The sequence below is a fragment of the Leptodactylus fuscus genome, chromosome 4 (genome assembly GCF_031893055.1).
Source record: "Leptodactylus fuscus isolate aLepFus1 chromosome 4, aLepFus1.hap2, whole genome shotgun sequence".
Lineage (NCBI taxonomy): Eukaryota > Metazoa > Chordata > Amphibia > Anura > Leptodactylidae > Leptodactylus > Leptodactylus fuscus.
In genome coordinates this window covers 214,930,910-214,953,452 of record NC_134268.1, presented here as the reverse complement: position 1 = coordinate 214,953,452, position 22,543 = coordinate 214,930,910, and the positions used below count along the sequence as shown (strand labels likewise).

The following is a 22,543-nucleotide window of genomic DNA, read 5'->3' as shown; positions in this document are numbered from 1 at the left end:
AAGTGTTATTTCCGGGAATGGTTCATTTTCATAATTTCATACAGAACAGTCACTGAATTGGAGCCGTAGTCGCCGCCTTCCAGATGTCCTATTATGGCGTATTTGTCACGAAGAATGGGTTTGGAAGAGCAGTTCATGCATAAAAATCTACCAACGTGTCTGTATTATCGCAGCCAACTCCGTGAGCTCAAATACTTCCCCACCAATGAGACTGAAATCACATTAGAGGAAGTGTGTGGGTGAGATATTTTTTTTTTGGGAAAACTTAGAATGTAAGGACGCCGTTACACGAGAGAATTAATAATGATACATTTTATTTCTATAGTGCCAACGTGTTCTGCAGCACTTTACAAGTCATAGGCCTAAAGTACAGATAAAATGAGACACGACAGAGTAATAAATCAATTCACAGAACGGGACTGAGGGCCCATTCAAGGGCTTACAATCGATTAGGTAGACGGGGTGATCCAAGAGGTAGAAATGTCATTGTTTAGAAAGCATGTCTATCTAGGTTGTGGGGATAATGTCACTCCTTAAGGAGAGATCACCTTCTCAGGCGTGTGGAGTCTTACAAAAAGCCATTTTAGCTCCACTGGGGGGGGGGGGGGGGGGCATTATGGGAAAAATATGGTAGGGGGGATATCGTCACTCCATAGGGAGAGACCACCATTTAAGGTGTGTGGAGTCTTATTAAGCCATGAGCGCTCCAGTGTGCAAAGGAACATGGGAAGAATATGCAAATCTGACTTCCATGATGTAATGAGGAAGTCAGTGCCTCAGTCATGCACACCAATAGAGGGCGCTGACTGAGGATGTGCAAGTCTATCTTCCATGATGTAATTAGGAAGACAGAGCCTAGACAGAGATAGACTTGCACAGCCTCAGTGAGCTCCCGCTATTGGTGTGCATGACTGAGGCACTGACTTCCTAATTAAATCATGGAAGTCAGATTTGCATATTCTTCCCATGTTCCTTTGCACAGTGGAGCGCTCATGGCTTAATAAGACTCCACACACCTAAATGGTGGTCTCTCCCTATGGACACCCTATGGAGAGACCACCATATCACCCCCTACCCGGTCTAGAAACCTCTCACCTCTGCCAGGTCAGTCCTCTCTGTGCCAAGCTGACGAGATGCAATAACATCAAAACAGCTGTCCTTGGCTGAGAGACTGTACCTGTTAAAATCCCAACATCATTGCAAACAAAGGCCTCTGAGAAGGTTGGCATGATGTTAAAGGGAGCGCCCTCTATTGGTGTGCATGACTGAGGCACTGACTTCCTAACTACATCATGGAAGATAGACTTGCACATCCTCAGAGAGCGCCCTCTATTGGTGTGCATGACTGAGACACTGAATTCCTAATTACATCATGGAAGTCAGATTTGCATATTCTTCCCAAGGGAAAAATATGCAAATATGTTTCCCTATTTACATCTTAGGACAACCAATTAAAAAAAAACAAAACAAAAAAAACCAAACACTACTGTTTTGAGCTTATGTGTTTCTAGGGTTACAGACTACAAACAAACCTTGTGTCGTCTGATGCGGCACCAGTCATATGTAAAAGCCCCATTAAGCGTATGTTCACACAGACTTTTTTGCAGGATTTTGACGTGGAATCCGTCTGCAAAAATGTCTCCTGTTCATTTCAATAGAAGCCACTCACTTTTAACAAACAAAAAAAAAAAACCCAAAAAAACAAGAAACAATGGGGTATACACACAGGTTTTTGTTTGTAGTCTGTAACCATGGAAAAACACCAAAATCATGACATTCCCCGGCCAAGACCGCACTGATAATAGAAACATGGAGATCTGTTGTTACTTACTGTTAGTTTAATGGCTTTCTCTGGTGCCACTCCCAGCAACTGCGGCAGAAGACCTAAAAAGATTTAAAAAAAAAGATGTTTTTTTACCTCACCTTCTTACAGATTTTTTCACCTTCATGTCAATGTCACCAGTAATGTGTTGGACTTCGAACATATAAAAACACCTAAAATGTGTTGCTTCCACGTATTCCCCCCCCCCCCGATGCTATTGAGGATGGGCCCAGAAACAGTCTACTTCTCCCTCTGGCAGCTGACAGCGTAGCCCCTTTACATTTCCTGCAGAAATATACTGTCATCTACTACACAGTAAGTAAACGGCCATCTTCTTGTGGCCGCAGGTATGCGCAGTCTGCTCTGCCCGAGGTCTACACGTTTCACCGTCTGCGCCGGAAGAAGATGCGTGAAGAGTACGTTCCTGAAGAAGATGGAGGCGGTGCTGGAGAGTTCTCTCACAGCATTGGGGACACCCCCAGTGCTGTCTGAGAGATAGGGACCGCCCCCAGTGCTGCAAGAGAACTCATTTGCATACAGCGGAAAACACTATTTCTACCGAACGGTGGCGCAGAGAAGACATCTAAAATATAGGAAGGAGAAGAGTTGCCTTTCTTAAGGCTATTTCTACGTGTTAGGGACACAAAAATCGATCTGAATGATAGGAGCCCTTTAAGAATAAGTTAGCCCAGAATTTTAAAAACTTATTAAAAAAAAAAAAAATACTGAAAAATATTGCATTTAACTTTTTTTTTTCTCTTCTCCATCGTGCGGTTCATCATACTAAGGGGTTGACCTCACAAATCTCTGCACAGTAAGGAGGTGAGAAAATGCTATATTTCCAATTATCGCCTCGTAGCCCACACACTGGGAGTTTAGCCCAATTTCCAGTTCTGGGCGCACACACTCCCTGCTAAGGTTGTCCTGCGGGAGATCTCGCAGACCCAGTAGTGACAGAAGTTTAGGAAAATTATGGGTGGGAAGGGCGGGAAGCTTGATTTCTTCACTTTTTAATTGTTTGGAAAAATTAATAAAATTTATTAAAAAATGAAAACCAAAAAAAAAAAAAAAAAGACTAAAAATATAAAATAAAAAAATAAAAGTATAAATATGATATAACAAAAATAAAATAAAAATATGAAATAAAAATATCTAAAAATAATAAAAATATAAAACTAAGAAATAAATATATAAAAATATAAAACTATGAAATAAAAATATATAAAAATATAAAACTATGAAATAAAAATATATAAAAATAGATAAAAATATAAAACTATGAAATAAAAAATATATAAAAATATTTAAAAATATTAAATAAAAATATAAAACTATGAAATAAAAATAAATAAAATATATAAAAAATATAAAAATAAAATAAATAAAAATCTATATCTTCAAGCAAGTAGGGTTTCCAAGTCCCTGACCATATGTGCTATAGGAATACTGGAAAGATATGGATTCTATGGAGATTTACAACTCGCTCCTTTAACAGGAGGTCAACAGGTGACTCCATCAGAGCCTCCTTGGTGTGAATTGGTGGCATACCCGAGTCACGATGGTCTTCCTGGTGGGTTTGCAGGATTTCAACGCTTCGACCTCATGAACTTGCTAGTATTTCACGATTTCGGGCCCACTACTCAATATCCGCTATATTAGGCTTATGCAAACAGAACCAACCTCTGCCTTACCGAACGGCTACCTATGACTTGTGTGTACCGTGCCCTGGAAATCTGCAGACCACAGTCCACACTCATGGCCAACGCAAAGGCAATGGCCCATGAACCGTGACGGCCCGGGAAAGCAAGAAACTGAAATATTTAGCAAAGGAAATCCCATCATCTTCATAATCCAGATACTTTGGCAAGGAGCGTAGATTATGCATAGCTGAAATGGGGGGGGAGGGGGTTTAGATTTAAGGGACATAAATCAGCAGAATGGAGACCACAAAGCCCCCCTGTTTGATGTCATTTCCTTTTTACGTCTGTATTTTCGCAGGATTTAGCGTTTCTGTTTAGTTTTCATTAAAGATTTTTATGACGTTTTTCATCATCTAATTTACTTATAGTTAGAATTTTTTTTTTTTTCTTTAGGGGAGGGGGCGGATTTCGGAGGTCGAGTTAAGGTGAATATTTACAGCTCAGGGCGGATTTAATTTTTTTGTTACTAGGTGGAGGGTTACAAATAATTTCTGCCGTCGTATGACGTAACATCTTGTAAAGTGGACTCTGACGCGGGCGGCTGCAGATTTCCAGCCTGGTCACCATTTGGGTTGTATTTTTATTTAGGTTAGATCACCCCAATCGTAAACACAGACAGGTCACATGACATTCATAACAAGGAACAGGGGACGTATAATGGGGAGGCAAAAGCGATTTAAAGTGATCTTCAGGCTTTTAAAGGGGTTTTCCATGGACAGAAACCATAAGGGTAGGATTCTTCCTGCAACTTGATATTAACAATGGGGGTCGGGGGTGTATTGGATAAAAGTGTCCTTCATAAGACAAAGGGTCTTCTGACCTGACATGGCCTTCTGGGGGTCTAACACCTGGACTTCACCACCAATCAGTACAACAAAAGGGTCTAGATTAGAGATCCTCCGGGTAATATTACAACATTCAATGGGACTGTAATACCCCTGAAGTCCCCCCATGTACGTATAGCCAACACGCCAAGGAGTCCTTATTAAAGGGACCTGTACGGATCAGCACCAGGCCATGTGATGTCCCACTGAATCAATCACATGGCTTGTTTGCGGTAACTGCAATACCAATCACGGCCACTATGTGACCGTGTACGGTGTACGGTGTACGGTGCTGTGCTTGGTTTTGCAGTGAATCGGCTGTAGTGTTCACCCAAACACCGCTGATCTGTGGAGGTCCTGTGTGTCAGACCTCTACTGATCTTCAATTAAGGATAGGTCATCCATTATTAAGCATTAAGAACCCCTTCGCTATGCAGACTGAAGCTGTTCTGATTTTTCCGAATGCCTTCCATCTTTGTTCCAATTGATTTTCTCTTTTCTGGATAACAATCGGAATAGCCCCAGTCGTGTGCATGAAGCCTTAAAGGGATTGTACCAATATGGACACTTATCCTCTATCCAGAGGACAGGAGCCTTAAAGGGATTGTACCAATATGGACACTTATCCTCTATCCAGAGGACAGGGAATAAGTGTCCGATCACTGGGGGATCAACTGAAAGCCCCCTAAGGCCTAGCTCACACGGGCTAGTGACCACTTATTTTGGTCCTGATTTTGAAGTGGGAAACCGCGCAGATTCCGCGGGACCATTTTGCCCCATGTGAGCGGGGCCTTATGAGAGGAGTGTGAGTGTGCTCCATAAGAGTGAACAGAGCGCCCGTCACACCTGCCCACTAGCGCCCCATTCACAAGGAGGCTTTAGATGGTCATTCAGTCATTCATCACAACCCCTTTAAGGCTTAAGGTCATCTTTAAAAAAACAAACAAAGCATGCAAAAGGAAACATGGCCACCACAGAGCAATAGCTGGTCCTTGAGGAGGGTGGGGAGGTTTGACTGACCTCTGTAAAGTCCAAAAAATCCTTCGTACCGCAACACTTTCTTAAAGCAGTCGAAGCTGTTCTTGTACATGAGCTCCCCTACGAAGGATCCGGTAGATCTCTGGTTCTGCATTCTCGTTTTGACCAAGTCGATGGGGTAGACAGCGGTGGCGCCAACAGCTTATTGGGGAGAAATAGAAGAAAAAAAGATGGATTGAAGGGTTACAAGATACAATTATCTTAAGTGCACTTGTTTCATAAGACTTAATGAGGTTACATTAAAGGCTCCTCCGAGACTTAATAAATGTAGAACATCTTACTGCTCCGTTTTAATAAACTTTATAAACTTGTTTCGGAGGGAGACAAGTCATAGGTACAACTCGTAACCCTCTGATGGCCATGAAGGACAATGAACCCCCCGCCTAAAGTACTGACAGGGGCGCTGACCCATAAAGTACAGCTACTGTGGGAATAGACAGGGAGGGCATTGTGTGCCCGGGCAAGAAGGGGAGGGAGATCCTCAAGATAAGATGGCTACAGTCAACCATGACTAACCTCCAGCGATTGAACCCAGAGCAAATCTGTACGCCGACTCGGCCACTTGGACAAGGATAGTACGAGACACATCTCCGGAGCCTTGATGCTTGAAGGAAAAAAAGGACAAACATAAGACACCTGTTATTGTGCGGCACAAAGGTACAAGTCAGGCAGCCATTACTTGGCGGGCTCCTATGTAGAGTCCTACAAATATAAGGGATGTGCTCATAGTATATAGATCTATGGTAACCCTATGGGATGTGCAACAGTAAAAACGCTCATGATACATAAGAACAATGGGGTTTCCAGGCTTATGAATTGATGACCTATCCTTAAAGACACTCCCGGGACCCCTGCCAAGGAGCGGCTTTAAGAGTCTGGTGAATATTGTGGCCTCAACAAGCACAGCGCTGTAAACTGTATAGTGGCTGTGCTTGGTATTGCAAATAAGCCTGCCCAACCAATCAACAGGCCCCAGCACAGAGGACAGATATGAACACAGCTCCTCTCTCTCTGTGTGGTAGGATTGGGATACTGCAGTCCAGCTTCCATTCAAAGGCCACTACAAACAATGGGGTTCTGCTTCCAGCTATAACAGCGTAATACTGAACAACCCAATAACCCGGGCAGTGCAGTCCAATACTAGAAATCGCTGGTCTTAATGGGTTACGTATTAGGCTAACTCGTTCACCCCCATTCCCCATATCCCTCATCCTGCATACGCCCCATATCCCTCATCGTCCATGCGCCCCATATCCCTCATCGTCCATACGTCCCATATCCCTCATCGTCCATGCGTCCCGTATCCCTCATCGTCCATGCGTCCCGTATCCCTCATCGTCCATGCGTCCCGTATCCCTCATCGTCCATGCGTCCCGTATCCCTCATCGTCCATACGTCCCATATCCCTCATCGTCCATACGTCCCATATCCCTCATCGTCCATACGTCCCATATCCCTCATCGTCCATACGCCCCATATCCCTCATCGTCCATACGTCCCATATCCCTCATCGTCCATACGTCCCATATCCCTCATCGTCCATGCGTCCCATATCCCTCATCGTCCATGCGTCCCATATCCCTCATCGTCCATGCGTCCCATATCCCTCATCGTCCATGCGCCCCATATCCATCATCCATGCGTCCCATATCCATCATGCATACGCCCCATATCCATCATTATGCATACGCCCAATATCCCTCATCACGCATGCGCCCCATATCCCTCATCCATGCGCCCCATATCCCTCATCGTCCATGCGCCCCATATCCCGCATCCTCCATACATCCCATATCCCTCATCCTCCGTACGTCCCATATCCCTCATCCTCCGTATGCCCCATATCCCTCATCGTCCATACGCCCCATATCCCTCATCGTCCATACGTCCCATATCCCTCATCCTCCATGCGCCCCATATCCCTCATCCTCCATAGGCCTCTACTTTTCATGATTACACTGATACAGCCGTCCATGGGCTCTCCCATTACCCCATTATTACGCTACGGCCTCTTTCCATATTTTTAGCTGACTTCTCTAGAATTATTGCTAAAGACATTTCCCCTTTTGCAAGACTGAGCTTTCTACCTTAGTGAGGACCTGTCAGATTCTCGTGTAATTGATTTCAGGGCTATTTTTTGCTTTGCACACTCTACCCCCCACCCCCACCCCACATCTATCACACAGCCTACAGCCCACAATGACTATATAGTGAGACACGCAGGGGTCACATGACCGATCTAGGATGTCTCCTTTAGACATTGATAACGTGATGACGGTATACTTGGTAGAGTCAGGCAATGTCTTACTGCATGAGGTCTAAGAGTAGCAGACTGATAGTAAAAGGGGTTCTCGGGCCTGAAATCAATTTCATCTACAGGATCACAGGCAGCGCCCTCACTGATCAGCTGTTGCTGCAGCCTCTGGGTGTCTGGTGCTGCTCGTGGACTGGGGGGGTGAGTTCAGCCCTGATCTTATTCTAGTAAGGCGAGTAGTTATATGCAGCAAAAAACTAAAATTCTTTGCGAGGGTGGACACAGGCGGCAAGTGTTTGGATGATGGGCTGTTACGGGAAAGGAGAAGATGATGGACACAGAACTAAAAATGGGAAAAGCAGAGGAGGAGAGGTTCTGTAAGTAAGCATTGTTAAGGAGATTAGTCCTATATTCACCCTGTATTACCAGTATATACAAACAGCTCTATCTCAGGTTGTATACCACAATATCACTGCTAGAGATAGAACAGAAATGGAGCAAATCGCTGGTTAGAGAACAGTCACTGCCGTCTTTTACTGGCGATGTCTCCATTATTGCAAAGGAGAACTTTAGACCCTGTTTTCTAGTAAAAGGAAGTTATATAGGTTAATGAAGTACATAACAAAAATCCTCCCTATACAATATCAACATAAAGCAAGAGGACATGCTTAAAGAATAACATTTTTGGAAAGTATGCCAAACCATGGGGATCATAGGGACAGTTCCCTCAAGAATATACATTGGGTGTCCGAACATCAATACAGGAAGGGCAATATAGGAGAACAAATGTATTATAGTAGTGTCTGGTCAGATGGAAACCATAATCACAGAATGACAAAACTACCGTGTCTAATGTGGTAGAATATAGTAAGACACAGACCTCAGCCCTTACTCAGAACTCACATCACTTATTTACATGGATTCATGCAAAGTTATCATTACAAAAAGCACAGAGTAAGCGGAAAACCGAACACCACTTCACACATAGATATAACCTACAAATAGTGCCATTACATTACTTATCCTGTACTGATCCCGAGTTACATCCTGTATTATACTCCAGAGCTGCGCTCACTATTCTGCTGGTGCAGTCATTGTGTACATACATTACATTACTTATCCTGTATTATACTCCAGAGCTGTGCTCACTATTCTGCTGGTACAGTCACTGTGTACATACATTACATTACTTATCCTGTATTATACTCCAGAGCTGCGCTCACTATTCTGCTGGTACAGTCACTGTGTACATACATTACTTTACTTATCCTGTATTATACTCCAGAGCTGCGCTCACTATTCTGCTGGTACAGTCACTGTGTACATACATTACATTACTTATCCTGTAGTATACTCCAGAGCTGCGCTCACTATTCTGCTGGTACAGTCACTGTGTATATACATTACATTACTTATCCTGTAGTATACTCCAGAGCTGCGCTCACTATTCTGCTGGTACAGTCACTGTGTATATACATTACATTACTTATCCTGTATTATACTCCAGAGCTGCGCTCACTATTCTGCTGGTACAGTCACTGTGTACATACATTACATTACTTATCCTGTAGTATACTCCAGAGCTGCGCTCACTATTCTGCTGGTGCAGTCATTGTGTACATACATTACATTACTTATCCTGTATTATACTCCAGAGCTGCACTCACTATTCTGCTGGTACAGTCACTGTGTATATACATTACATTACTTATCCTGTAGTATACTCCAGAGCTGCGCTCACTATTCTGCTGGTACAGTCACTGTGTATATACATTACATTACTTATCCTGTAGTATACTCCAGAGCTGCGCTCACTATTCTGCTGGTACAGTCACTGTGTATATACATTACATTACTTATCCTGTATTATACTCCAGAGCTGTACTCACTATTCTGCTGGTACAGTCACTGTGTACATACATTACTTATCCTGTATTATACTCCAGAGCTGCGCTCACTATTCTGCTGGTACAGTCATTGTGTACATACATTACATTACTTATCCTGTATTATACTCCAGAGCTGCGCTCACTATTCTGCTGGTACAGTCACTGTGTACATACATTACTTATCCTGTATTATACTCCAGAGCTGCGCTCACTATTCTGCTGGTACAGTCACTGTGTACATACATTACATTACTTATCCTGTATTATACTCCAGAGCTGCGCTCACTATTCTGCTGGTACAGTCACTGTGTACATACATTACATTACTTATCCTGTATTATACTCCAGAGCCTGCAGAATTGTGAATGCAGATCTGGAGCACAACGAACGATATGCTAATATGATGTATTTTTAAAAAGTTACTTTATAAAATTTAATTTTATTTGTAAACTGGTGTTCAAAGATGGGCATTCCGCTTCACCACACAAAGCCTTGGACCAAAGCCTTGGCCAACAGATTCAGGCGGTCTTTCTGCAGATCGTGCTTGTAGACGCCACAAAGCTGATCGTGCACGGCAACAAAAGCAGCTCTAAAACTGCAAAACAAGAAAGTTCAGCTCCATCACATCATTCTAAGCGCAAGCTCTTTGGTCTGGACGCTGACACACCTGGAACGGCTCTTGAGCTTCTCTGCTCGTCTTGAAGCAGCAGCCGCCGCCGCCCGCTGTACAGAGACATCAGGTCAGGAGTCAAAGTATATAGAAAGCATAATGAGGTAATAAAGATCCCCCCCCCCCCCAAAACCGCACAGAAAAACCCTGGGATGGAGGTCTGGATCGGGGCCTGCCTGCCAAAGTGTAGCCTGTATCAGCCCTCTGTGGTCTCGAGCAGGCGTCTCAGCGCAGACTTGGCCTCCACACTTGTGGTTTTATCATAGAAAGCTGATTAAAAATAAAAATTATATAAAATAGATCTAAAGAAAATATAAATAAAACACATCATCATTAATGTCAGTCAATGCAAAGGACTAAAATAAGAGCGCTCTGTCCAGACAAAGAGGCCGAAATATTATCTAATATGGGCACGTACAGGGCGAGTTACTAGACCTTCAGAGGAGGTGTTATATACATATACCATATATACTCGAGTATAAGCCGACCCGATCCCCTATATTCAGTAGACCGGGCACTGTCAGACACAGGGATACCATATGTGTTTCATAGTAATATTCTACTTTTGTATGTACCGTATTCTAGGGAAAGGAGTAATTTACACTTTTTCAAAAAAAAATTTAAAGCTTCTTCTTTTTCCCACTATTTTATGGAAGATTCTTTACATTGATATTGCGGCTGGTCATAGATCCCCCCCCTCCTAAAAAAAAAAAATAATAATAATTTTTTGCTGACTCGAGTATAAGCTGAGGGGGGCTTTTTCAGTACAAAAACTGGGCTGAAAAATTAGGCTTATACTCAAGTATATATGGTGCATACACTAGAGCGTAATATATATGATATAGACATACACTGCTTTTAATACAAAAAAGAAAATGGGGGGGGGGAGAGAGAGCAAGAGAGAGATGGGGGGAGAGAGGGCAAGAGAGAGGGGGGAGAGAGGGCAAGAGAGAGATGGGGGAGAGAGGGCAAGAGAGAGATGGGGGAGAGAGGGCAAGAGAGAGAGAGGGGGGAGAGAGGGCAAGAGAGAGAGGGGGAGAGAGGGCAAGAGAGATGGGGGAGAGAGGGGCAAGAGAGAGATGGGGGAGAGAGGGCAAGAGAGATGGGGGAGAGAGGGCAAGAGAGATGGGGGAGAGAGGGCAAGAGAGAGATGGGGGAGAGAGGGCAAGAGAGATGGGGGAGAGAGGGCAAGAGAGAGGGGGGAGAGAGGGCAAGAGAGAGAGGGGGGAGAGAGGGCAAGAGAGAGAGGGGGGAGAGAGGGCAAGAGAGAGAGGGGGGAGAGAGGGCAAGAGAGAGAGGGGGGGAGAGAGGGGCAAGAGAGAGAGGGGGGGGGAGAGAGGGCAAGAGAGAGATGGGGGAGAGAGGGCAAGAGAGAGAGAGGGGGGAGAGAGGGCAAGAGAGAGAGGGGGAGAGAGGGCAAGAGAGATGGGGGAGAGAGGGCAAGAGAGAGATGGGGGAGAGAGGGCAAGAGAGATGGGGGAGAGAGGGCAAGAGAGATGGGGGAGAGAGGGCAAGAGAGAGATGGGGGAGAGAGGGCAAGAGAGATGGGGGAGAGAGGGCAAGAGAGAGGGGGGAGAGAGGGCAAGAGAGAGAGGGGGGAGAGAGGGCAAGAGAGAGAGGGGGGGAGAGAGGGCAAGAGAGAGAGGGGGGAGAGAGGGCAAGAGAGAGAGGGGGGGAGAGAGGGCAAGAGAGAGAGGGGGGAGAGAGGGCAAGAGAGAGATGGGGGAGAGAGGGCAAGAGAGAGAGGGCAAGAGAGAGATGGGGGAGAGAGGGCAAGAGAGAGAGGGGGGAGAGAGGGCAAGAGAGAGGGGCAAGAGAGAGGGGGGAGAGAGGGCAAGAGAGAGGGGGGAGAGAGGGCGAGAGAGGGGGGGAGAGAGGGCGAGAGAGAGGGGGGAGAGAGAGGGCGAGAGAGGGGGGAGAGAGAGGGCAAGAGAGAGGGCAAGAGAGAGGGCAAGAGAGAGAGAGGGGGGAGAGAGGGCAAGAGAGAGGGCAAGAGAGGGCAAGAGAGAGGGGGGAGAGAGGGCAAGAGAGAGGGGGGAGAGAAGGGGGAGAGAGAGGGCAAGAGAGGGCAAGAGAGAGAGAGGGGGGAGAGGGCAAGAGAGAGGGCAAGAGAGAGGGGGGAGAGAGGGCAAGAGAGAGGGGGGAGAGAGGGCAAGAGAGAGGGGGGAGAGAAGGGGGAGAGAGAGGGCAAGAGAGAGAGGGGGGGGGAAGAAAGAGGGGGAAGAGGGGGAAGAGAGAGAGAGAGAGAGAGAGAGCGCAAGAGATAGAGAGAAATACAAAGAGTGTCAGATGGGGGCAGAGAGTGATAAACCGGGATCAGTAATCCTGCTCTCTACCATCTTCTTCCTTCTGTCTCTTTAGACATCTCAGCTCACTCTCTCACAGGAGGACAAGCAATAAATATCATCTGAACCTCATTGTCGTGGTCCTGACGTTTGGCGGTCATATACCGGCACAGCCCATCAGGTAAGGGCTTCTTCCCCTGACATGTAGCGCTGCCCATTTCCTAGTGTCCTATGAGTGCCCAGACGCCAGCGCTCTACCCAGCAGCGGCCCCATCATACATTTCAGTAATATCAAAAATAAGACTAAAATCGAACAATGGCCGATAAGTAATAAGACCGCCGATTGTTCCCATCCTCCATAGGTGCATTACCTGACAAGTGTCTTGTATGTCTATTGATAAAATAAAATCCTGCTTTTAGTAAAAAGGATCTTCTTCCTGGCTGCTATATGCGCCACTTATGAAAATGTTACAGACATGCGGCCCGTGTCCCTTTAATGGCTATAATTAAAGTGATGTATGTATAATTGCCCGGCTTTCAAATGAAAAGACGCGGCCCTTGAAGATAATTGCGCACAGTGAGAAATGGCTTCCTACGGAGCAAAGAGCCTTAAACACGGGGCCCGGGATGCTACAGAACTGCCTAATGACATGAATGAAACATGTATGAAGCCTCAGCACGGACGGAGTTAAAACAGCCGGAGAGATCAAACGCAGCCAGGAATACAGAAATAGGAACGGCGTCGACCTAAACTTGGATGTAAAGCAGGATTTGAGCCATTTGGTTATTATTCCCCCCCCCCCCCCGGTCGGGGCCACTCCGTGGATGACAGACATAAAAAGGGGCCACAGCCTTTCAAAGGCTTTTATGTAGAGATCTATAGGGAGTCGTGTGTAATGATCCGCCGGTCACATTGTGTAACAAGCCTGAGGGTACGGGCGTTAGAGAAGACAATCTGAACGTCCAGCCGGGGCGAGGGGAGGGGGGCGATGTAGAAGACTGATAAAGGGGGGAGACATTGTAACGTGTCCTAGTAGACGCATGAACCCTACTATAGAGATACATTGTATAGGTGTTTCGCCAAGGACAGGAAGAAGACGCTCATGGGTGGTCACCGTTGCAAACTGATTCAAGTAAATGGGTTTTAAAACTGACCGCCGGGTTTCGATCCCCTGTCCAGTTTATAAGACGGAATCCTGGCGGACTGCACCAACTGGACAACGAGCGCAGGTGTAAAAGAACCCTTAGAACTCCCATAAAAGTGAGTGGAGCCGGCTGGGCATTGTCGTGTCGAAGGTTGCAGGTCCTGGCCTAGTATCGTCAGGTCCTTATAAGTGACTTATGTCTGGTATTGAAGCTTCACCCATTCTCTTGAAATCAGAGGCTGCAGAATCGCATATAATCCATAGAGTGGCGCTATTTCTGAAAGAATGCAACTTGATGAAATAAGACCCTGTAGTGGTTTCCTAAGACTTCTATATTGATGATCGGTAATTAGGATACGTCATTAAAATATGATTGGTGGGGGCTGCAGGGGTCTCAGAATTTGGATGAGCGCTGTGGCTTCTTCACTGAACACAGCTCCGTACATTATATACAGGTAGTCCTCGGGTTACGACTAGAGATGAGCGAGTAGGTCCTTGCTAGTCGGGAGAGCTGGCAGCTTGCTGTTAAGAGGGAGCTTTTTCTCATAGGAATGCATTGGCCAGCGTTGATTGGCCAGTGTACAGCATTTGGCCAATCAATGCTGGCCAGGAGGCGGAGTCTAATATCGGACCACAATGGAGACTGCTGTGGTCCGATATTAGTCTCCGCCTCCTCACAGACGAGCCTTTGGCAGAACCAGCGTTGATTGGCTGAATGCTGTACACTGGCCAGTCAACGCTGGTCAATTCATTCCTTTTTTTTTTTTTTTAATTCAAAGTTTTTATTGCAAATTTTTATAACACACAAAAACAGTGAACATCAGGGCCAACCAACGCCCAGAGATGCACAAAGACAATATACAAAAGCAAAATGACAAATAACTAAAAAGGAAAAAACACCGAACAAAACGGCATCATCAGGGAGAATCCCTGGACAAACCAAGTTAGGCAAATTAAGGGATAAAAAGGGGGAAAAGAAAAAGAGTAACAAACCATGGCAGGAGAGTAGGAAAGAAAGAGGGGATAGAAAAGAGAGGAAGGAGAAGAGAAGAAGAGAGAGAGGGAGAGAGAGAGAAAAGAAGAAAAAAAAAAAAAAAGGGGGGGGAAGGGGGAGGGGAGAATGGGAAGGGGGGGGAGGGGGAGCGAGCAGAAGACAAACCCGAAAACCCAAGTACCAGCGAGACCTGCAGATATAGTGAAGGCCGTCAGTTCTAAGAGGGAGGACCAGAACCCAGGAGCGTCCGATACTCTCCGGTACCCTGAAATTGGAACCAGTGATACCAGGTCTTGATGTAAGCATCAGTCGAGTCCTGCAGGAAAGAGGTAAGTTCTTCCATCCGCATAATCTCATTGACCTTGGAAATCCAGAGGGATAGAGGAGGGGCTTCTACACGCTTCCAGAAGAGCGGGATACACGCACGGGCAGCGATGACCAAGAAGCGAAGCAGAGAACGTTTATAAACTTTCACCGAGGACTCGCAATGATTGAGGAGAAACAGGGCCGGACCCAAGTGGTGGGGGGTATTGGTGAGTTGCAAGGTGACACGTTTGACTCCATCCCAAAAAGAGGACCGAGCAGGACAGGACCAGAAGATATGAAGCATGTCACCGTCTTCTTGACCACATCTCCAACACAAAGGAGACACCTGAGGGAAAATAGCGTGTAACCTCGTAGGGACCCTGTACCACCGTGACAAAAGTTTATAACTAGCCTCCTGGTAGCGGGAGCTGATCGAGGTGGAGTGGGAAAGGCGGAAAATTCGACGCCTCTGTTCCCGGGAAAGAGAAAGAGACAAGTCACCTTCCCATTTCAACATAAATGGGGGCACAAAGTCATCCGGAGGCTCAATTAAGAGTCGATATGTGAGCGAGAGAGAATGACGAAGGGGGCCATCCCCAACCAAAATCCTCTCCAAGGACGTAGGTTCAGAGCGGAACTCCGAGGGGTCGGGAAGAGAAGCCAGGAAGTGACGGAGTTGCATCTCCCGCCACGCATCCAAAGGGGGCAAGTCAGGAGGGGCTCGGGGACCTGACGAAGTACGCCAGCCCGTATCACTGCGGAAGTGGCACACGCGGTGGATCCCTAGGCGACGCCAGTTGCGGAAAACACGATCAACAAGTCCCGGAGAGAAGCCAGGGTTACCCAATACAGGGAAAAAGGATGAATTTCCGGGAAGGAAGGTGGACCGGATGAGACCTCTGGAGCAAACCCGAAGAGTCGGACCAATAGTGGGTTGAGAGGAAACGGAAGAGAGAAAGGAAGAAGACAACCAGGGAGCCGCCTGCAAAGGGACCGTGGAAAACGCCTGTTCGATATACACCCAAGGTTTGGACGAACCGTGTCTGCACCAATCAACAACTCGCGTCAGGTGAGTGGCCAAATAATACGAATGCATGTCTGGGAGAGACAAACCGCCACAGTCCTTGGGGCAAAAAAGGAGGGCCTTGCCCACTCTGGCCGGTCTACCTGACCAAATGAAGTTCAGTTGAATAGATGTTAGGGACCGGAGAAAAGAAGTGGGGACATGAATGGGCAAAGCCTGCATGAGGTAGAGAAGACGCGGGAGAATATTCATCTTAAAAATGGCGCATCTCCCGAACCAAGTAAAAGCATTCAGAGACCACCTGGAACAATCAGCCCGGATGGAGGTAAGTAATGGGGGAAAATTGCAACTAAACAAATCTTTTGGGTCTGGAGTAAGGTAGATCCCCAAGTATTTAAGGGAGGAAGGCGCCCAACGGAAAGGAAGAGAGCGACTCAAGGAATCAACCTGACGGGTGGGGAGAGAGACATTAAGAATCTCAGACTTCGAGAAGTTTATTTTGAAATTGGACAGCACCGAGTACTCCTGGAAAGCAGACATTAAGGCCGGCAAAGAGAGATGAGGAGAGGAGAGAAAGAACAATAAATCGTCCGCATAGGCTGCCACCTTATAGATCAGTGAGGAATGAGCAACACCTGAAATCTGGGGGTTAGCCCTGACATGCCGAAGGAAGGGTTCCAGAGTCAGAACAAAAATAAGGGGCGACAGGGGGCAGCCCTGCCTGGTGCCATTAAGTATGGGAAAAGGATCGGAAAGTAACCCATTCACTCTGACCATGGCCGAAGGGGAAGAGTACAAGGCCAGGATCCACTTCATCATACGATCTCGAAGGCCGATATGGAGCAAGGTTTCCTCCATAAAGCCCCAGTTGACCCTATCGAAGGCCTTCTCGGCGTCCGTGGTGGTCAATTCATTCCTACGAGAAAAAGTAAGCTCCCTCATAACAGCAAGCTGTCAGCTCTCCTGACTAGCAAGGACATGCCTGCTGCAGAACCAGCGTTGATTTGCCACAGACTCGTCCTTGCTAGTCGGGAGTGCTGGTAGCTTGCTGTTACGAGGGAGCTTACTTTTTCTCATAGGAATGAATAGACCAGCGTTGATTGGCCAGTGTACAGCATTCGGCCAATCAACGCTGGTTCTGCCGGAAGCGGAGTCTAAGATTGGACTACAATGGAGACTGCTGTGGTCCGATATTAGACTCTGCCTCCTCACAGACGAGATTCCGGCAGAACCAGCGTAGACTGGCCAATCAACGCTGGCCAATGCATTCCTATGAGAAAAAGTAAGCTCCCTCATAACAGCAAGCTGCCAGCTCTCCCTGTACAGTACATGATTTAGTGTGCAGCGGCTCGGAACAGAGGAAGACTGTACTGTACTGTACATGGTACAGTCTTCCTCACTTCCTCCGCTGCACACTAAATCACGTTGATCCGTTCCTACGCGGCGTCGTATGGTATGTTTCCGACTTACGTCGAAATTCGGTTTACAACGCCGCGTAAGAACGGATCAACATATGCACAGGGAAGAGGTCATAGTGCAAACAGATGATTTGTGAGGAACCCCACTGATCACATATTGATTGGTCTTCAATAGGCAAGTCCAAGAAGGCCCCTTTAATCTGCCCATGCATAGATATATGTTTGCTGCATCTGCTGATATTGGGGCGACTGGTTGAAGATCTAATGTGTACAGAGGCTGATTGGATACCAACATGTCCAATCCGTTTGTTCTCAAGAAGATACGTCGCCATCAGAGGGGCCTGGTGGAGATTTCCTTCCCTCTCCCTATTTAGAACATAGGCATGCTTGGCCTGTACCATATATGGATATGGGGAGAATCAAAGCTATAGGGAATAGCTGAATAAGCTAGTTATGTGTATATCCGGTCTAAGGGTAAATAAGGTGTCCTGTATATACTCCGCTTAGTAACAAGAACCGATCAGGGTTACCTGTCTCTGAGCTTCCGCCAGATTGTAAGGCAATGCCCCCTCCTCCAGAGGAGCGATCCGATCAATATCTGCCATCGTCATACGCCTGTTGAAGAAAACCATGACACTCACTAGTAAAATAGACAGTGAATATTCGTTTTATATCTCGTGTCTATATATTAAGAAATGTCACTAATTAAGGTTATTGTTTTCCACTGGCTCATAAAACAATGTGGCAGCGTCTTACTTACCCCCTCGGCTCATATAAATCTGCTAATTGGAACAAGATGTCGACTTCCATGGGTGTAACCTGACCAAATCTCTGAGCGGCCAACACAAACTCCTCTGTATAAAGAGAGGGAAGAGTGAGAGCAAACATTAATAGTCTAGAATCACGAAAGAGAAGAAATAGGTGAAGGATGAGGAAACCTGCTCAGTCACCTGTGATATCCCATAAAGTCTATATCTACAGCCAAACAATGTGATCCAGCTCAGAAATAGCCAAATCCTGAGTTACATCTTGTATTATTCTCCAGAGCTGCGCTCACTATTCTGCTGGTATAGTCACTGCGTACATACATTACATTACTTATCCTGCATTATACTCCAGAGCTGCGCTCACTATTCTGCTGGTGCAGTCACTGTGTACATACATTACATTACTTATCCTGTATTATACCCCAGAGCTGCGCTCACTATTCTGCTGGTACAGTCACTGTGTACATACATTACATTACTTATCCTGTATTATACTCCAGAGCTGCGCTCACTATTCTGCTGGTACAGTCACTGTGTACATACATTACATTACTTATCCTGTATTATACTCCAGAGCTGCGCTCACTATTCTGCTGGTACAGTCACTGTGTACATACATTACATTACTTATCCTGTATTATACTCCAGAGCTGCGCTCACTATTCTGCTGGTATAGTCACTGCGTACATACATTACATTACTTATCCTGCATTATACTCCAGAGCTGCGCTCACTATTCTGCTGGTGCAGTCACTGTGTACATACATTACATTACTTATCCTGTATTATACTCCAGAGCTGCGCTCACTATTCTGCTGGTACAGTCACTGTGTACATACATTACATTACTTATCCTGTATTATACTCCAGAGCTGCGCTCACTATTCTGCTGGTGCAGTCACTGTGTACATACATTACATTACTTATCCTGTATTATACTCCAGAGCTGCGCTCACTATTCTGCTGGTACAGTCACTGTGTACATACATTACATTACTTATCCTGCATTATACTCCAGAGCTGCGCTCACTATTCTGCTGGTGCAGTCACTGTGTACATACATTACATTACTTATCCTGTATTATACTCCAGAGCTGCGCTCACTATTCTGGTACAGTCACTGTGTACATACATTACATTACTTATCCTGCATTATACTCCAGAGCTGCGCTCACTATTCTGCTGGTGCAGTCACTGTGTACATACATTACATTACTTATCCTGTATTATACTCCAGAGCTGCGCTCACTATTCTGCTGGTGCAGTCACTGTGTACATACATTACATTACTTATCCTGTATTATACTCCAGAGCTGCGCTCACTATTCTGCTGGTACAGTCACTGTGTACATACATTACTTATCCTGTATTATACTCCAGAGCTGCGCTCACTATTCTGCTGGTGCAGTCACTGTGTACATACATTACATTACTTATGCTGTATTATACTCCAGAGCTGCGCTCACTATTCTGCTGGTGCAGTCACTGTGTACATACATTACATTACTTATCCTGTATTATACTCCAGAGCTGCGCTCACTATTCTGCTGGTACAGTCACTGTGTACATACATTACATTACTTATCCTGTATTATACTCCAGAGCTGCGCTCACTATTCTGCTGGTGCAGTCACTGTGTACATACATTACATTACTTATCCTGTATTATACTCCAGAGCTGCGCTCACTATTCTGCTGATGGAATCACAGATTATAAAGACACAAGGTACTGTCTACTCCAGTAATTTCCAATGTTACATGAAAGACTCTTCTGGTTCCTTCATGTAAATAACAGGACACAGCGAACCTTTGCCTTCAGTGTAGGCTCAGACTAAATCATCCTATAATTAAAAAGCAGCCCTTAGACAGAAAGCCCAGGAGGAGTATCACCTACAGATGTGGTCAAGGAGGTAGAGATAGCATCTTGTTCTGGGCTTGCTGGCCGGCCTCACACTGCTCTCCTTACGCCGCCTTGACAGGTCACCATGCTGCCAATTTGGCAGGAAGCCCAGCGAGTACAATCCAAACACTAGTAGGAGATTTTCATTTTCTTTCTCAAACCTCTAACTTGGCAGAATGTCCTATGAGGTGTAACTATGGCTGTACAGCAGCAAAGCTTTCTCGAAGGCTTGGAAGCTAGTGAGGGGGGTAGTTAGGGACCAGGCCGCCACTACCAAACCACCTCCTATAACTATTAACGTGCGGATACAGTGAAGGGTATTGCCTACATACTGGTGGTTCAGGGAAGTGATGGGGTCCATGTCAGAATCTATAGTGCTCAAGGTCAGTAAAGGGGCTCATGTCAGAATCCCTGGTGGTCTGGGGCAGTAAAGGGGCTCATGTCAGAATCCCTGGTGGTCTAGGGCAGTAAAGGGATTCATGTCAGAATCTCTAGTGCTTAAGGTCAGTAAAGGGGCTCATATCAGAATCCCTGGTGGTCTGGGGCAGTAAAGGGGCTCATGTCAGAATCCCTGGTGGTCTAGGGCAGTAAAGGGATTCATGTCAGAATCTCTAGTGCTCAAGGTCAGTAAAGGGGCTCATATCAGAATCCCTGGTGGTCTAGGTCAGTAAAGGGGCTCATATCAGAATCCCTGGTGGTCTAGGGCAGTAAAGGGGCTCATGTCAGAATCCCTGGTGATCTAGGGCAGTAAAGGGATTCATGTCAGAGTCTCTGGTGGTTTAGGGCAGTGAAGGGCTCAAACTGATTTTTTCATAATGATGACCTATGCACAGGATAGGCCATTAGTATGTGATCTGCTGGGGTCGTGGGACAGATCCGCTGTTCTAGTGGACGGGTGAGTGTGTGCAGCACCGTTCCTACCACTGGAACCACCACTATGCAGTGGACGAGCCTATTACTTGTACAGGATCGGTGCTGCACATGCTTCCTTTCCACTAGCAGATAACATCGTGCAAAGGCTAATACAACAGCTGATCTGTGTGGGGTCCAGTTGCTTAACCCTCACAAATCCTGTGCATAGGTCAACAGTATGAAAACCCCTTTAAGTGTCATTTCACTGCACATAGGTTCAATATAGCAGGGCCTGTCACTGTACTGGGTGAAAAAAAACTTCTGATAAAAAAATGCAAAAAAATAATAGCAATATTGGTATAAAAAGGTATTAAATGAGCAAAAAAAAAACAAAACACGATCACGTGAGAGAAGGACTGACCTTTGGTGACCTCCACGTCTTTTTTATTTCCGGCCAAGGTACTGTAGATCTTCCTAATAAGCTCCATGTTGTTAAGCAAGGAATTAAAGCCATTAAAGTAGGAGAAGCTGACCTGATGAGATATGGTACCTCCAGCGGCCTTCAATGAAACGCGGGGGGAAAAAGGCGGAAGAAATGGTTAGTCGTACATTTGGAGAGAAAAAAAAACAAAAAAAAACACACAAGCAAAAGATTTATGAAGACGACAAAGTGAGCTGTCAAGGAACATACTTTTCTCCTGCTAATAAACTCCATGAAAGCGCAAGCCGAGATCCTAAACAAATACATATGGCGGCGGATTACGGCGGCCCGGCCGGCGCTGATTTACAAGGCTGAAGTTTCAATATTGCCTGGGTCAGAAATGTTTTACAAGTCTATTTAGTTAAGGTAATGAATGTGGAAACATCGCAATATAAAGCGGCCAGGAGGAAGGAAGAAACGCGAACAAACGTCACTGAGGACACAGGCGGCAGGCTTAGGTTTGGGACATTTTTAGAGATTTAGAAAATAGAAAAGGGGAGTGGGAAATAAAAAGCGTATCCTCGTCCCCGTTACCCATGGTGCAGAGCCACTCCAAAGACGGACCTCCATGGGCACAAATCAATGATGTAACCTTCCTACAATGTAGGGTGCATCGGTCCTAATGAGTTTGTGGGGTTTTCAGCCGCTGACCATAACTTGATCCCAAGGTGTCCTCCGGATGGATCCTCAGTGATCATCTGTAATCTGTCGGGCAGTAAGGGTTCAGTTCCCTTATACGGCACTAGTTTATTGCCATTATAAGAGATTTTTTTTTTTGCAGTTTTCCCGTTTCTATATCTAATCTTCAGTTTTCCCTGAGCTGGTGGCTGGAGACTAGCTGCTATGTTGTTTCCCATACACAGCACATAGAGAAAACGCAAGATTCCACCCCTGAATTAAGCACTTGGGGCGAGACAGAAAACTTACTACTAGTTGCAGCATCCAGTCTCAGTGTCTAGTTCTCTACACGTATCTACTCTCCCCTACCCCGTTTGCACAGACTAGCTGTGAGCTGTAATTTGATAGATCTATAAGGTGTGTTCTATCATTGGGTCGAGACAGAAAACTTACTACTAGCTGCAGCATCCAGTCTCAGTGTCTAGTTCTCTATATGTATCTACTCTCCCCTCCCCCTTTTCACAGACTAGCTGTGAGCTGTAATTGGATAGATCTA

The 22,543-nt window shown here is 45.8% G+C and overlaps 1 protein-coding gene across 1 annotated transcript in view; it reads right to left on the bottom strand.

The window, feature by feature from the left end:
* SLC25A13 (solute carrier family 25 member 13) overlaps nucleotides 1-22,543 on the bottom strand; it is an 85,899-nt gene that overhangs the window by 21,873 nt on the left and 41,483 nt on the right. Inside the window, exons 7-12 of the mRNA XM_075271792.1 lie at nucleotides 21,310-21,448; nucleotides 18,130-18,223; nucleotides 17,900-17,984; nucleotides 5,901-5,988; nucleotides 5,367-5,525; nucleotides 1,832-1,884 (exon numbers count right to left, since the gene is read on the bottom strand). Coding sequence (XP_075127893.1) covers nucleotides 1,832-1,884; nucleotides 5,367-5,525; nucleotides 5,901-5,988; nucleotides 17,900-17,984; nucleotides 18,130-18,223; nucleotides 21,310-21,448 — 618 coding nt within the window. The remainder of the gene's footprint in view (nucleotides 1-1,831; nucleotides 1,885-5,366; nucleotides 5,526-5,900; nucleotides 5,989-17,899; nucleotides 17,985-18,129; nucleotides 18,224-21,309; nucleotides 21,449-22,543) is intronic.